Source organism: Caretta caretta, chromosome 2 (assembly GCF_965140235.1).
Source record: "Caretta caretta isolate rCarCar2 chromosome 2, rCarCar1.hap1, whole genome shotgun sequence".
Lineage (NCBI taxonomy): Eukaryota > Metazoa > Chordata > Testudines > Cheloniidae > Caretta > Caretta caretta.
In genome coordinates, this window is record NC_134207.1 from 141,532,943 (window position 1) to 141,548,108 (window position 15,166).

The 15,166-nt window shown below is 42.4% G+C and overlaps 1 protein-coding gene across 3 annotated transcripts in view; it reads right to left on the reverse strand.

The window, feature by feature from the left end:
* Nucleotides 1-11,199: 11,199 nt before the first annotated feature.
* MARCHF6 (membrane associated ring-CH-type finger 6) overlaps nucleotides 11,200-15,166 on the reverse strand; it is a 120,006-nt gene continuing 116,039 nt past the window's right edge. For all 3 annotated transcript variants that reach the window (XM_048839584.2, XM_048839585.2, XM_048839582.2), the window contains one exon: nucleotides 11,200-13,474. In XM_048839584.2, coding sequence (XP_048695541.1) covers nucleotides 13,381-13,474 — 94 coding nt within the window. In that variant the 3' untranslated portion in view covers nucleotides 11,200-13,380. The remainder of the gene's footprint in view (nucleotides 13,475-15,166) is intronic.

The window sequence follows — 15,166 nt, forward strand, 5'->3', positions numbered from 1 at the left end:
CAGCTAGGGGTTCTGGCTTGCCTGGGAGCAGCCTCACTCCAAGGTACTTTCTCTGGCTCCTGCTTGTGGGGGAAGGGAAGAGGGAGAAAGAGAGTGAGGGGGGAGAGGGAGACAATGAGTGTGCATGCATCTGTCTGTCTGAATTGCAATCCAAAGCAATATTCCCAAAACAAGCAGGGACACAGGATGGTCATCTGTTTGACACTCACTTCTGCTGGTATGTGTCCTGTAGGCTGTGCATTTCAGCAGCAATCTCCCGGCTCTCTGAGGTAAGGAACTACCTGCATGTATTTCACTAATCACTTCCACAGTCACAGCTCACACATCATAGTCAGGGAACAAACCACCTCTGCCGCTATTCTACCACTCCAGTCAGGTGGGGTAGTGGAAATGTTTCTGTGGGGCATATGCTACCTCATGGCATCCTCCCTGCCTACAGGGCCAACATTCATGGGCTTGCCTCCCTTTGCAGGCACTGGAGTATTTCATTTTAGCAGCTCCTCACCCCTCCCCTGCCGCCCCCCTCAAACATTCCAGTTGGCATCAGGGACCACATCCCTTCCACTCCACGGTGGGGGACATGAAGGATAATCACAGCTTCATGTATGTGTAGCTGAAATGGACAGGAATTTTTTTCTAAGGTCCATTAATTTATTTTAGAAGTATTTCTTTAATTGCACATTTTGGCAATGTTTTTGATTCTTAATTTTCTATTTTTGGGGAAATAAATTATTTTTTACTTCCCAACATATACAGCAGAATGCATAGCACTGCTCAAAGTGCTCGCTCTACTTGTAACGGAACAAGCCCACAGCACTCACAGGTTTAGTGAAAAAGTAATAATTATAAATGTACAGTATTGCATAAGTCATAGGTTTATTAAAAGTGTAATATTCCTCAGTATACACCAAACATGACAATTCCTAACAGCGCTCAAACTTCAGGGCCAGGTAAACCACAGTCCTTCATACCACATTATTGCTGCTTACCATTAAAGTGCTCTTCCAAAGCCTCCCTCAGCCCACTGCTGTGTTGAGCTCTTCTAACGGCCTTTGTTTCTGGCTGGTCAAACACAGAAGTTAACCACTCCATCTCCACCCTGGCAGCAACTTTGCCTCCCAGATATATGCTGGACACAACAGGCAACTATAACCATTAGGATATTTTTCTCACTGAGATCCAATCCTATGAGTAACAACTACCATTATCCTTCAGTTTATGATAAAAAACACATCCAATTATCACTATCCACCTGCTGAGCTGGTGGTTGAATTTTTCTTTGATACTGTCAAGGTGGCCAGTGTAGGGCTTCATGAGCCAAAGGTAGGCTGGATACCCCAGGATCACTATTGGCATTTCACCGTCACCAATGGCAATCTGCTGGTTGGGAAAGAATGTCCCTGTTTGCAGCCTTCTGAACAGTTCTCATGCACCTTCCTTGAAACACTGATGTCAGTGAAGCATCTCCAGTGATTCACCGACATTTGCATAATCATAGAAAAGTAGTCCTTTCTATTGATGTACTCTGTGGGAAGGTGGGCTGGTGCCAAAATAAGGATATGCGTGCTGTCCAGTGTTCCCTCTAATTTTTCCCACACGTGCGGAATTAATTTTGTTATGTGCACCAATATGGAGATGATGTATTTAGGAATATTACACTTCACACGTCACCTCCATATTGGTGCACATAACAAAATTCATGTGGTGAGGTGGGGCCGAGAGGTTCGGAGTGTGGGAGGGAGCTCAGGACTGGGGCAGAGGATTGAGGTGTGTGTGTGGGGGGGTTAGGGTTCTGACTGGGGGTGTGGGCTCTGGGGTGAGGCTGGGCATGAGGGGCTCAGGGCTGGGGTAGAAGGCTAGGGTGTGGGGAGATGAGGGCTCTGGCTAAGGGGTGCAGGCTCTGGGGTGGGGCCAGAAATGAGGGATTCAAGGCTCAGGCAGAGGGTTGGGGTGTGTGTGGGGGAGGGTTGAGGGCTCTGGCTGGGGGCACAGGTTCTGGAGTGGGACTGAAGGGTTTTGAGTGCAGTGGGGCTCTCAGGGGCTACAATGGGGAGAGAGAACTCACCCACAGCTCTCTCTCCCCACAGCAACTCCTGGGTTGGGGGGGAGAGGCACCTGTCCCCCAGCTGCAGCAGGTCCAGGCTGGGCCAGGAGAGAGGCGCCTGTCCTCTGGCCGTGACAGATTCAGGGCTGGCCTGGGTCAGGGGAGGGGTGCCTGTCCACCAGCCACAGGAGGTCCAGGGCTTGGGGAGGGGCGTCGCAGCAGGTCCAGGGCTTGGGGAGAGGCACCTTTCCCTGCCTCAGCCCTGAGAGCCTGCATGGCCCTTAGGCTGCTGCATAGCCGCACAGCTTAGAGGAAACTTAGGCTGTCACCCCTCTGCAGGTCAGGAACTCTGTTGCAAATCCATCTAATACATCCTGCATGTTGTCAAAAATCACAGTCCTGCATAGCAGGAGACGACTAATTGCCATGCACACTTTCATGACAATGGTTCCCACTGTAGATTTTCAAATTCCAAAATAATTACCCACTGACCACAAACAATCTGGCACTGTGAGCTTCCACGGTACAATCCCCACTCACTTTCTCAACCATCAGTGCAGCTCTCATTCTGGTGTCCATGCACTGGAAGGCTGGGGTAAGCTTGGCAAACAGATCCCGGAATATGGCCTATTGGATCTGAACGTTCTGCAGCCACTGCTCATCGTCCCAAACCTGCATTAACGTGATCCCACAGGTCAGTGCTTTGTTTCTTGGGCCAGAAGCAGTGTTCCACTGTTTGCAGGTGCTTCACAAGCACCACCCCAACCTTGAATTCATTTTCACTATGTCCTTCAGCAGTCTGTCCTCAGAGAAACAATCATGCCTCCCAATGTTGTGGTTCTTCCTGTGGCTCTGCAAATTCCAGTGGATTGTTTGTCCCATGTTTGTAGCATTCTTGAAAATAATGCAGAGCTCTGGGGCTCCATACTTCTGTCATAGATGGTGGACAGTGAAAAGTGCCACATGGGCTTGTGGGATTTTAAAAAAAGGTGGAAAAATTAGGGGCTAGAGATGGCATTATGGGATGGAGAAAGTTGCATGACTGAACTTGACCCCTTGTTCCCAGTCACCCTTGCATGACTCGTTTGGGCTTCACCATGAATTGCAAACATTTCCCAAAAGACATTGTTCTAGATGGTGCACCAACACACACACCTGGTGAGTACATGTAGCGCCAACACAAGCAGTCAAGTATGGACACACATGAGCAATGTACCGACTGCAGTCGCTTTATGCTGATGTAACTTGTGTTGACCAAAATTTGGACTGTAGAACTGACCCCAGAGAGTGCAGCTCTAGGATGAGTACTGACGGGCATTTACAAAGGATACTGGGTAAACTACTAAGCAAAAGCATACAACTGATGCAAAAATGATTAAGAGTTTAACAAGAGGAAGGGGTGGAGAGCAGGAAAGGGCATGAGCAACTGGGAGGCGAACCACTGTAGTACTGGAAGTCAGACAAGGCCTCAGATTCTAAACAGAGAAATTATACCAGTAGACGGTAGGGTGAATTTAAATGGCTAGAGTTCTACACTGGTAGAACTTCCCCTATGGACACTTACTCCAGTTGGAATGCCTTTTTTTGGTTAAGCTTGTTTCACTTTAGAAGGAGTCTAAGCTAACCCCTCCCAAAAATGAAACTAAACCACTTTAAACCAGAGTAAGGCCAGATCTAGATTAGAAACTTCTGGGCGTACTGGCAGTTTCTGGGCGTACTGGCAGTTATAGATGTGATTTATGATATTTCTATACCAGCAAATGCCCTAGAATAGATATTTATACCAAGAATAAAATGCTTTTGGTGGTCATTTCTTTTTCTTCTTTTTTTGGGGGGGGGAGGGGGAACTGTTGCAAGTAGTAGGGGAGTTTGCTGTCTGCCTTGTCCCTCTAATTTGAATAAATTCTTACAGCAGAGTTGCTCCTTGGGAACTGGGTATTTGTTTTTGCTAAGGTCTAGAAAGACAGAATTTCATTAATGCTGTTTGTACACCAGTTTGTGAACAGAAGTGGTCACAGTATAAATAAAACTAGTGTAACTAGGAGCTGGTCTACACTACACAGGTTGACATAAACTGCCTTGTCAACCTAATTACATCAGTGTTTACACTACAGCCTTCTTCCCGCCTATGTAAGTGCCCTACTACACCGATGTAACTCCACCTCCACAAGATACTGCCTTCCTTACATGAGCTGTTGGCTCTTGTCAATTTCACAGCAGGAGCTGGGGCCAGGCAGCTTTGTCAGTTTCCGGCAGAGAAGCAGGGGCAGGTGAACCCTGTGCCTGGGGGGCCAGAAATCCCAGGTGGCTTCTCCCCGCGAGGAATGGGGAGGAGAGAAGCCCCAGGTGGCTTCCCCTGCTCCTGACAGGGAATGGGGGCGGAAGCGGGGAGGAGAAGGGCAGCTGGGCTCCCAGCAGGGAACTGCCAATGGAGCTGAGATCAGGCTCTCAGCTCCCCACATTGCCCTTCTTAGGTCCGTGGAAGCACTCTTGGTGAGGACGCGCACCAGCGACCCAACGAGAGTAGTGTAGAGATGCACCACTGCAGTAAATTATTTATATTAGGTCAACTTACATTTCTAGCACAGACATACCCTAAAATAAGTATGGAATCCATCTCACTGATTTCTCTTCTAACAGGAAATCAAATTGCAAGGTCTTGACATTTGCTATAGTTCAGCAAAGGGGTGATAACAGCATTTATATCTTGTCTACATGGGGAAGTTAACTGGCATAGCTATTGTGGAAGAGCTTGTTAAGATGTAGATATTCAGGTCTGTCTGTAAAGGCCTGTACTTTAAGAATTTAGGTGTATTCTTATCACTTGGCTAGTTAGAGGTATAAAAGAAAGAATCAAAATCACTGTCTGCCAGTGTAAGGTCCTTCTCTTACTGTGACAGTCTGAGGCCCAGTTCTTAGGCTAAGGCCTTTGGCTAAGCAGCAGAGGCAGCCATAAGCTGGGAAGTGAACGGCCACCTCCTCACATTCCAAACTGGTCACATTGAAATAAGGTGTTATTGCGCTGTTAGGAATACAATCCTGTCCTGATAATGCCTATTGCGTCCAGAGAAAGGGAAGTGCCTGGAAATGTAAAGGGAAACTTAGTTTGATAGCATCCTGTCTGGCAAGAACTCACTTATCAATAGCTGGGATGTGAAATCCTCACTTCTGTATTGTTTTGTCATTATAGTTCCCACTTTGCTATTGTTTGTCTGTATAATCTCTGTCTGGTTCTGTGATTGTTTCTGTCTGCTTTATAATTAATTTTGCTGGGTGTAAACTAATTAAGGTGGTGGGATATAATTGGTTACATAATCATGTTACAATATGTTAGGATTGGTTAGTTAAATATCAGGAACATGATTGGTTAAGGTATAGCTAAGCGGAACTCAAGTTTTACTATATAGTCTGCAGTCAATCAGGAAGTAGAGGGGGTGGGCATGGGCATGTGGGTGGGGGAAATGGGAACAGGGAATGGGGGTAAGGAAATTGGAATCATGTTTTGCTAAAAGGGGAAATGGGAACAGGTAATGGGGCTGGAGAAATTGTAATCATGTTTAGCTAAGGGCAGGAATGGGAACAGGGACACAGGTATAAGGCTCTGTGGTGTCAGAGCTGGGAAGGAGGATACTAAGGAAGGAAACTGGAATCATGCTTGATGAAAGTTCACCCGAATAAACATCGAATTGTTTGCACCTTTGGACTTCGGGTATTGTTGCTCTCTGTTCATGCGAGAAGGACCAGGGAAGTGAGTGGGTGAAGGAATAAGCCCCCTAACAGAGCTCCCCAAGTGGACCTACTCCAGAATAAAAATCACTTTATTCCAGAATTACCCCATTTGATAGAAACACCTGTCACTATTTCAGTGACACTCCTTTCATGCTAAATCATTTCTCAGTGTAAGATGACTAGATTCCTTTGTAGTAAGTTCAGACAGAACACAAGAATAGCCATACTGGGTCATACCAAAGGTCCATCCAGCCCAGTATCCTGTCTACTGACAGTGGCCAATGCCAGGTGCCCCAGAGAGAGTAAACCTAACAGGTAATGATCAAGTGATCTCTCTCCTGCCATCCATCTCCACCCTCTGACAAACAGAGGCTAGGGACACCATTCCTTTCCCATCCTGGCAAATCGCCATTAATGGACTTAACCTCCATGAATTTATCCAGTTCTCTTTTAAACGCTGTCATAGTCCTAGCCTTCAGAACCTCCACAGGCAAGGAGTTCCACAGGTTGATGTTAGGCAGCTTATATTATGGGAACAAGTAAATAACTTTTCCTTATTCACTTTCTCCACACCACTCATGATTTTATAGACCTCTATCATATCCCCCCTTAGTCTCCTCTCTTCCAAGCTGAAAAGTTCTAGCCTCTTTAATCTCTCCTCAGATGGGACCCATTCCAAACCCCTAATAATTTTAGTTGCCCTTTTCTGAACCTTTTCTAATGCTAGTATATCTTTTTTGAGATGAGGGGGACCACATCTGTACGCAGTATTCAAGATATGGGCGTACTATGGATTTATATAAGGGCAATAAGATATTCTCTATCCCTTTTTTAATGATTCCTAACATTCCGTTTGCTTCTTTCACTGCCTCTGCATACTGTGTGGACGTCTTCAGAGAACTATCTACGATGACTCAGAGATCTTTCTCCTAATTAGTTGTAGCTAACTTAGCCCCCATCATATTGTATGTATAGTTGGGGTTATTTTTTCCACTGTGCATTACTATATATTTATCCACATTAAATTTCATTTGCTATTTTGTTGCCCAATCACTTAGCTTTGTGAGATCTTTTTGAAGTTCTTCACAGTCTGCTTTGGTCTGAACTATCTTGAGCAGTTTAGTTTCATCTGCAAACTTTGCCACCTCACTGTTTATTACCCCTTTCTCCAGATCATTTATGAATAAGTTGAATAGGATTGGTCCTAGGACTGACCCTGGGGAACACCACTAGTTACCCCTCTCCATTCTGAAAATTTACCATTTATTCCTATCCTTTGTTCCTGTCTTTTAACCAGTTCTCAATCCATGAAAGGATCTTCCCTCTTATCCCATGGCAACTTAATTTATGTAAGAGCCTTTGGTGAGGGACCTTGTCAATGGTTTTCTGGAAATCTAAATACACTATGTCCACTGGATCCCCCTTCTCCACGTTTGTTGACCCCTTCAAAGAACTAAATAGATTAGTAAGACATGATTTCCCTTTACAGAAACCATGCTGACTTTTGCGCAACTATTTATGTTCTTCATGTCCGACAATTTTATTCTTTACTATTGTTTCAACTAATTTGCCCAGTACTGATGTTAACCTTACCGATCTGTAATTGCCGGGATCACCTCTAGAGCCCTTCTTAAATATTGGCATTACATCAGCTATCTTCCAGTTATTGGGTACAGTAGCTGATTTAAAGGACAGGTTACAAACCATAGTTAACAGTTCCGCAATTTCACGTGTGAGTTCTTTCAGAACTCTTGGGTGAATGCCATCTGGTCCTGGTGACTTGTTACTGTTAAGTTTCTCAATTAATTCCAAAACCTCCTTTAGTGACACTTCAATCTGTGACAATTCCTCAGCTTTGTCACCTACAAAAGATGGCTCAGGTTTGGGAATCTCCCCAACATCCTCAGCCACAAAGACTGAAGCAAAGAATTCATTTAGTTTCTCCGCAATGACTTTATCGTCTCTAAGTGCTCCTTTTGTATCTTGATCATCCAGGGGCCCCACTGGTTGTTTAGTAGACTTCCTGCTTCTGATGTACTTAAAAAACATTATTACCTTTTGAGTTTTTCGCTAGCTGTTCTTCAAACTCCTTTTTGGCTTTTCTTATTACATTTTTACATTTAATTTGGCAGTGTTTCTGCTCCTTTCTATTTACCTCACTAGGATTTGACTACCACTTTTTAAAAGATGCCTTTTTATCTCTCACTGCTTCTTTTACAAGGTTGTTAAGCCACGGTGGCTCTTTTTTAGTTTTTACTGTGTTTTTTAATTTGGGGTATACATTTAAGTTGAGCCTCTATTATGGTGTCTTTGAAAAGTGTCTATGCAGCTTGCAGGGATTTCACTCTAGTCACTGTACCTTTTAATTTCTGTTTAACTAACCCCTTCATTTTTGCATAGTTCTCCTTCCTGAAATTAAATGCCACAGTGTTGGGCTGTTGATGTGTTCTTCCCGCCACAGGAATGTTAAATGTTATTTTATTATGGTCACTATTTCCTGTTATAGTTACCTCTTGGACCAGATCCTGTGCTCCACTCAGGAGTAGATCGAGAGTTGCCTCTCCCCTTGTGGGTTCCTGTACCAGCTGCTCCAAGAAGCAGTCATTTAAAGTATGGAGAAATTTTGTCTCTGCATTTCGTCCTGAGGTGACATGTAGCCAGTCAATATGGGGATAATTGAAATCCCCCACTATTATTGAGTTTTTTATTTTGATAGTCTCTCTAATCTCCCTTAGCATTTCATCATTACAATCACTGTCCTGGTCAGATGGTCGATAATAGATCCCTACGGTTATATTCTTATAAGAGCATGGAATTACTATCCATAGAGATTCTACGGAACATGTAGATTCATTTAAGATTTTTATTTCATTTGATTCTACATTTTCTTTCACATATAGTGCCACTCCCCACGCCCAACCTCTTCTGTCCTTCTGATATATTTTGTACCCCAGAATGATTGTGTTCCATTGACTGTCCTCACTCCACCAGGTTTCTCTGATGCCTATTATATCAATATCCTCCTTTGACACAGGAAATGTATCTCCACATTAGAATGAATCAGATGTCAGAATTTACCAAAACTTTTGAAAATGTAAGATGTAAGAATTTACCAGGTTGGGGGGGGGGGGGGGGGGGTTTGAGTTTTAATTTAACAAGTACTGTAAAGTTAACTAATTTAAAAAAATGAAATCAAACTTACCTCCCCGTTTTGAAAAAGCTCCAATTTCCCCATTTGTTTCAGTCTGGAGATATATTTCCTAATCTGCATTATCAGTCTATGTAGGTGCCTGCCTGTTTGATTTTATATATATTTATACATACAAATAATATATAAATAATATATAAATTATTATTCGTATTACTGTAGTGCCTACAAGCCCTACTCATGGACCAGGACCCCACTGTGTTAGACACTATATAAACAGAAAACAAAGATGGTTCCTACCCAAAGAGCTTACAAGCTAAGTCGAAGATAAAAGACAACAAATGGATACAGACAGGGCATGCAAGGAAACAACAAGACAGCAATGGTCAGCATGTTAGGCAGTGGGCTCAGTGCACCAAGTTAAGTGTTTTGTAGGCATCAGGGCAAAGCAGAACTTTCAGGAGGGATTTAAAGGAGGATAATGAGATAGCTTTGTGGCTGTTTACATGGAGCATCTCCCAAGTGTGCAGGGCAGCATGGGAGAAAGTACAAAGGTGCTTGTTTGAAAACTTAACAAGTGGGCAATGGAAATTGGCCTTACTGGTTGATCGGAGATGGGAGTCAACATTTCAACAGTGAAATGAGACAATAGGTAGGGTGGGGATAGGCTGTAACTACACTGCAGTTAGACACCTATGGCTGGCCTGCGCCAGCTGACTTGGGCTGCAGGGCTACTAAGTGCTGTGTAGACATTCCGGCTTGGGCTGTAGGGTCCTACAGCCCAGGCTGCAGCCCAAACCCAGATGTCCACACTGCAATTAAACAGCTCCTTAGACTGAGCCCAAGTCAGCAGGCGCCCAAGTCCAAGTCAGCAGGTTTTTAAATGCAACATAGACATACTCTAAAGCAGTGGTTCTCAAAGCCAGTCCGCCACTTGTTCAGGGAAAGCCCCTGGTGGGCCAGACCGGTTTGTTTACCTGCCACGTCCGCAGGTTTGGCCGATCGCCGCTCCAGGCTATTGGGGGCTGCGGGAAGGGCGGCCAGCACGTCCCTTGGCCTGCGCCACTTCCTGCAGCGTTTTGCCTGAGTGGCGAACCGCGGCCAGTGGGAGCCACGATCGGCCGAACCTGCGGACGCAGCAGGTAAACAAACTGGTCCGGCCCGCCAGGGCTTTCCCCAAACAAGCAGTGGACCGACTTTGAGAACCACTGCTCTGAAGGGCCTTGAAAGTGAAGATAAGCAGTCTGTTTGATGTGAAGGGGACCCAGCAGAGAGATGCAAAGTTTTAACTAAGTTTACTCCCTTTAAGGGCACTGGTAATATTTTATTACAATACAGTTTCCCTTTAATTTGTACTTAATATGTTTAATTTAAAGTAATATAAACGTTTACTAGCTACATAGTTAAAATTCAAGTAAATAGTATAAACTGATTAAGACAATTCCTCAGCAGGAAACAATTAGCGAACTTTGTTTCAGAAAAATAAACCCCCTTTGATTAAAACCTTCAGGCTGTGATTAGCCCTATTTGGTGTGCAAGAGTGTCTACAATTCCACCCTCGCAATCCCTTGGTGCACAGACCTGAAATATCTAATGCCACCAGTAGTGATGGCCACACAAAAAGGGAGTTGATTGATTAAGTGGGGCAATGGCTTCACCCCTTCCACACCAGTCCTCAGACTAAAGCACTTACTGACACGGGAAGTGCACACTGCACTTTTCCAAAGAGCATAGCAGTGTCCACTGCACTATGTGCTACTCCAGCATTCCTGGAGATATTTTGCTTCAGACACAGATGCCACTGGTGCAGAGTCTCTCAGCCCCTAACAATGGTGAAGAATTAACTGCCATAATAAAGCCTTTATCGTTGAATCTTATCACACAGGACAATAATCCAGAGTAGTATTTAACTAGAGTATTAAACCTTAAAACAAAAGCTGCCTTATATTTTCTTCTCAACTCTGTGTGTCTCAGGAAAGACAGTGAAGGTTGTGTGGGACAAATGTGCAAAATATACTCAGAATAAAATAATATCTTGAGATAAAAAGACTTTTGGAGGTTTATAGTGGCCAGATACAGCAACAAACTTCACTTCCCTTAAATATCTGTAAAATAGTGCAACTTATTTTCATTAAGAAAAGCAAACATAACTCATGTAATCTTACGTCTATCTTTAGTGCAAAATATTTAATAAGTTTACCTAACTGACCCAAATGCAGATTTGGTTTGTATTATGATTTTTAAAAACAAACAGTAATAAGAAACAAAGCACAAAGGCTTTTTCTTAATAAACTTTAATATTTCTTGAACACCAGTTTATCTGGATAAAAAACACAAATTACAAGAGTGCACTATTGAAAATGCTACATGAAGAAGCACAGCAGTGCTGGCAATATGTGAGTGGTAAGACTGTTTGGAATTGTTTACCAAAGACTACGTCCCGGATCAAATCTTGGTGGAACTCAAAGCGTTACCAGTAAATTTCATCTTTTTGAAAAATATTTATCTTACAGAAAGTACACCACTATATATATTCAAATGTAAAACATTTGCATGTCAAAAATATTTGGGATGTGAATACTCAATTTAACTTTAAATTGACATGGACAGTGAAAATGTTTAGGCCATTTTTCCATTACTTCATTTTACTGGACATTCTCTAAGAATCACTCCAAAGTGCTCACATATTATATATAGTTCAAAATGACTAGAATAAAGTAATGTAAAGTACCAATTGTTGACCTCTTGGTAGCGATAGCCCAATCCTCCTACTGCTTAACACAGATGCATTTGGCATGTGTACATTGTCAAGGAATCTAGGCTCCTGATACCAAGATATTAATTCGGTTTAAAAAAATCCTGGACCAATACAGCTCTCAAACTTCACTGTCAAATCAGAGGCAGAGATGCAGCATCTTGTATGTCCAACGTATTATATTTTACATACATATGGTTAAATATGCAATGCTCAGGGAGAATGCTGAGTAGTAATTTAAGCATGTTCCTTTAGTTTTCTGATTACCACAATAAATCTCCATATATTTTTTTCCTCATACAGTCCGGAAATGGATAACTGCATCTAAGCACGATTTAACTCTACTTAAAGCTTTGTATTATTGTTCTGTATTTTTCTTTAAAAGACATCTAAGTAAAAAAAATCATTATCACCACTGAAAAAAATTCTATCTAAATATAAAAATATCAGAAGTTGTTGAACTTGATTTTGGTGGCTCTCGTTTGGCTGTATCCTTGCAAAGGAATTAGTTCATTTTTCTTTAACTCTGTTTAATACTACGTGGATTTCGTTTTCCACAGGTAACATTCTGTACATGTTCACTGAAAGTTTATAGTGTTACTCCCTTACAAATGAAAAGGTAAAGGTTTATTTTATTTGTATGTGATCTAATATAACATTTATAGTATAATTTGCAGCTTTGGTTGTAAGAAAAAAAAAACAGTTTTTCAAGGTGTTCAGTGAAAGAGCATTTCACAGCATGTTTCTTACACTATGGTCCTGTGCAAACATGTCAGCTAAGCTTCTTCTGAGTAGGGAAATTTACTGTAATCATTTAAAATGCAGAGCTTTAGATATGTCAGGGAAATATTGGCTGAGAATTAGAACTGTAGTCTTCTTACATACCCCTCAATTGGCAGGTTTAAGTGCTCCTACCATTTAGCGCTACTGAATTTTGATTTGGTGCTTAGAATCATGAAATCCTGATTTTCAGTGCCAAAGAATTAATGTCACTGAGCCCCTACAAGTACTGTCTAAATAAGGAAATATTTTTCCTAACCTACCAGTAACTGTACAATATTACAAACCCAGACACATGAAAAAAAAATAATCAGGCAATAGAAAATGTACAACTGCTTTGGTGTTATACAAAACAATAAAAAAGACTGACAGTAAGCTACATAGTTCATTGTGTTCTTACCACAGCCACTTCACTGCTGACTGGAAGGGTGGTCATTTCCTTTTTATATTCCCAGTGTGGCCTTCCAGCCCAAGAAAATCATATTACTATTACTGTAATAAGAACTGTCATGAACACCATAAAATATGCTCCAATTTTTATAAAAATGACTTGCCCCTTTGCACCATTTATTTGTGGCACATTGTTTGTCAACAGAACAGCAGTCCAAAATAAAGTGACAACTCGATTTAATAAATTAATATACTTTTTTAAAGATGTACAATGCACATTCTTTTTAATCCAAGGTTTTCGGTATCAGGATACTTCTATTTACACATTTACAGACCTCAGACAGCATGGATAACATCAGAATATGCAGGTAAAGACACAGAACCTTAACTGCTATCTGAATGCTACCAAGAGAAGCGACAAATAGAAACACTGCTGAGAAGATCATAGGGAAGTATGTCCAAAGACTGAAGAGACGTCTGTGAAAAAGGACATGTAAAGGCAAACAAAAGGTTGAGGTGTTTGATGTGACCATTCTATGCTTGTGCAGACTGAGGTGGTGGTGGTGGTGATGTGCTTTGTTTACCAGATTTTCGCTCGTAATTCACAAGTCGTTGTCCAACAAGGTACCTGGGATTTTAAAGACAAACAGTCATTATTCAACAAAATGGTAAAATGTCATGAATGCACTTTTCTCACCCCTCTACCATCCAGCGTATTGAAAGCACTACTACTAACGTCGTCTCCTCCTGTCATTCCAGCCAAGCTTGTTATTCCACACTTGAACCTCCTCACTGGCTTCCTTCCATCCTTTTACTTAAATTCAGGTAATTAGTTTGCACCTTCTTGGCAGGGCAGGATTAATCACAGGCATTATTGGTCTGTGTCTAGGGACCCAAGTCCCGATTACCTCAGAATCTCAGTTTTCATTTTAAAGAAATATTTCTACCCTTTGTAGTTGGGTTACATTTTCAAATTCTTCTTCACAACAGCTGCCTGAGGGCAGATCTACACTTAAAATGTTGCATCAGTAAGGATGCAGCTGCGCCACTGTACTGCTTCAGCAAGATGCTACACAGATGAGAGCGCTTCTGCCATCCGCAGAGTTAATCCACCTCCTTGAGAGGCAGTAGTTTATTGACCCTGGCACAATGTAATTTCTTTCTACCACTGCCCTCCTGCCAAATCGCTCCTTACATTCTTCTTAATCCTGTCACATTACTGCTTTTTGCCTTTTGCACTCGGTTTCATGCCTTTTTTAATGATAATCCCCAAGCTCAGAAGGCACTCCCCTTCCAGTAATTTTTCCTCAGAACCCACTTTCTTCAGGAACCAATCTGTCATTCTCTTCCTCAGTCTTTTCTCATGTTCCTTTTTCCAAACTGTCACCTTTTGTCATGTGCCCTTATTTTACTTCACATACACAGCATAAGCCACGTTCCCTGCTGAAGTTCTGTGCTATATCAATGATTTAATTCAACAAGGTTATTGCACGCATATGCTTTATTTTGTAAATTACTTCAAAATCTGATTGCGTAAGTTCCCCGTTTCTACAAGGATGTGGAATAAGGCTACTTACAGAGAGGAAATGCGTTCTGCTCTTCAGTCAAGTACAGAACAGTAGCTAAATTTTTCATAAAGTGGAAGAGTAGCAAACTGAAAACCTTGTAGGGCAAAAGAGCCTGCTTCTTACAGTACAAACGCAGCAGGGGCTGTACTTTCCCACGCTGCGCTATCATTGTGCGTCACCACAGTGCTGTAAGCGCCACATCTAGTGGGGAGATGTTTGCTCACTCATTTCACTTATCCAGGCTTTGGCTTCTCTAGTGATGATGTCAATATGGGAGCCATTTAGGTTTCGTTTTGTAAAGCACATACATCTACTAGGGGAAAAAACCACACACTCTACGTGTCCTTAAACCTCCAACTGCCACAAGCTGGGACTGGACGACAAGAGATGGATCACGTGGAATTGCCTTGTTCTGATAACTCCCTCTGAAGCACCTGGCACTGGCCATAGCAAAAGACAGAATACTGGTCTTAATGGACAGCTGATCTGACCCAGTATGGCTGTTCTCATGAACCAAAATCATCAAGAGCGGTTACATTTTAGTGACTTTTCACTGCTACCAAATACCAGCAGAGGCCATATTTGAACTGGTAACCTGAAATCCATTGCAAGTTTCTTTAGCCATCCAGTCCCTTAGTAACAATATTTTATTGAGGTACTTTATTGTGAAGGAATCTTTCACTTTTATTCGGAACTTACACACATTGAGATTTTTCAGCTCAATGTTTAATTGCCCAGTATTTCTCCAACAC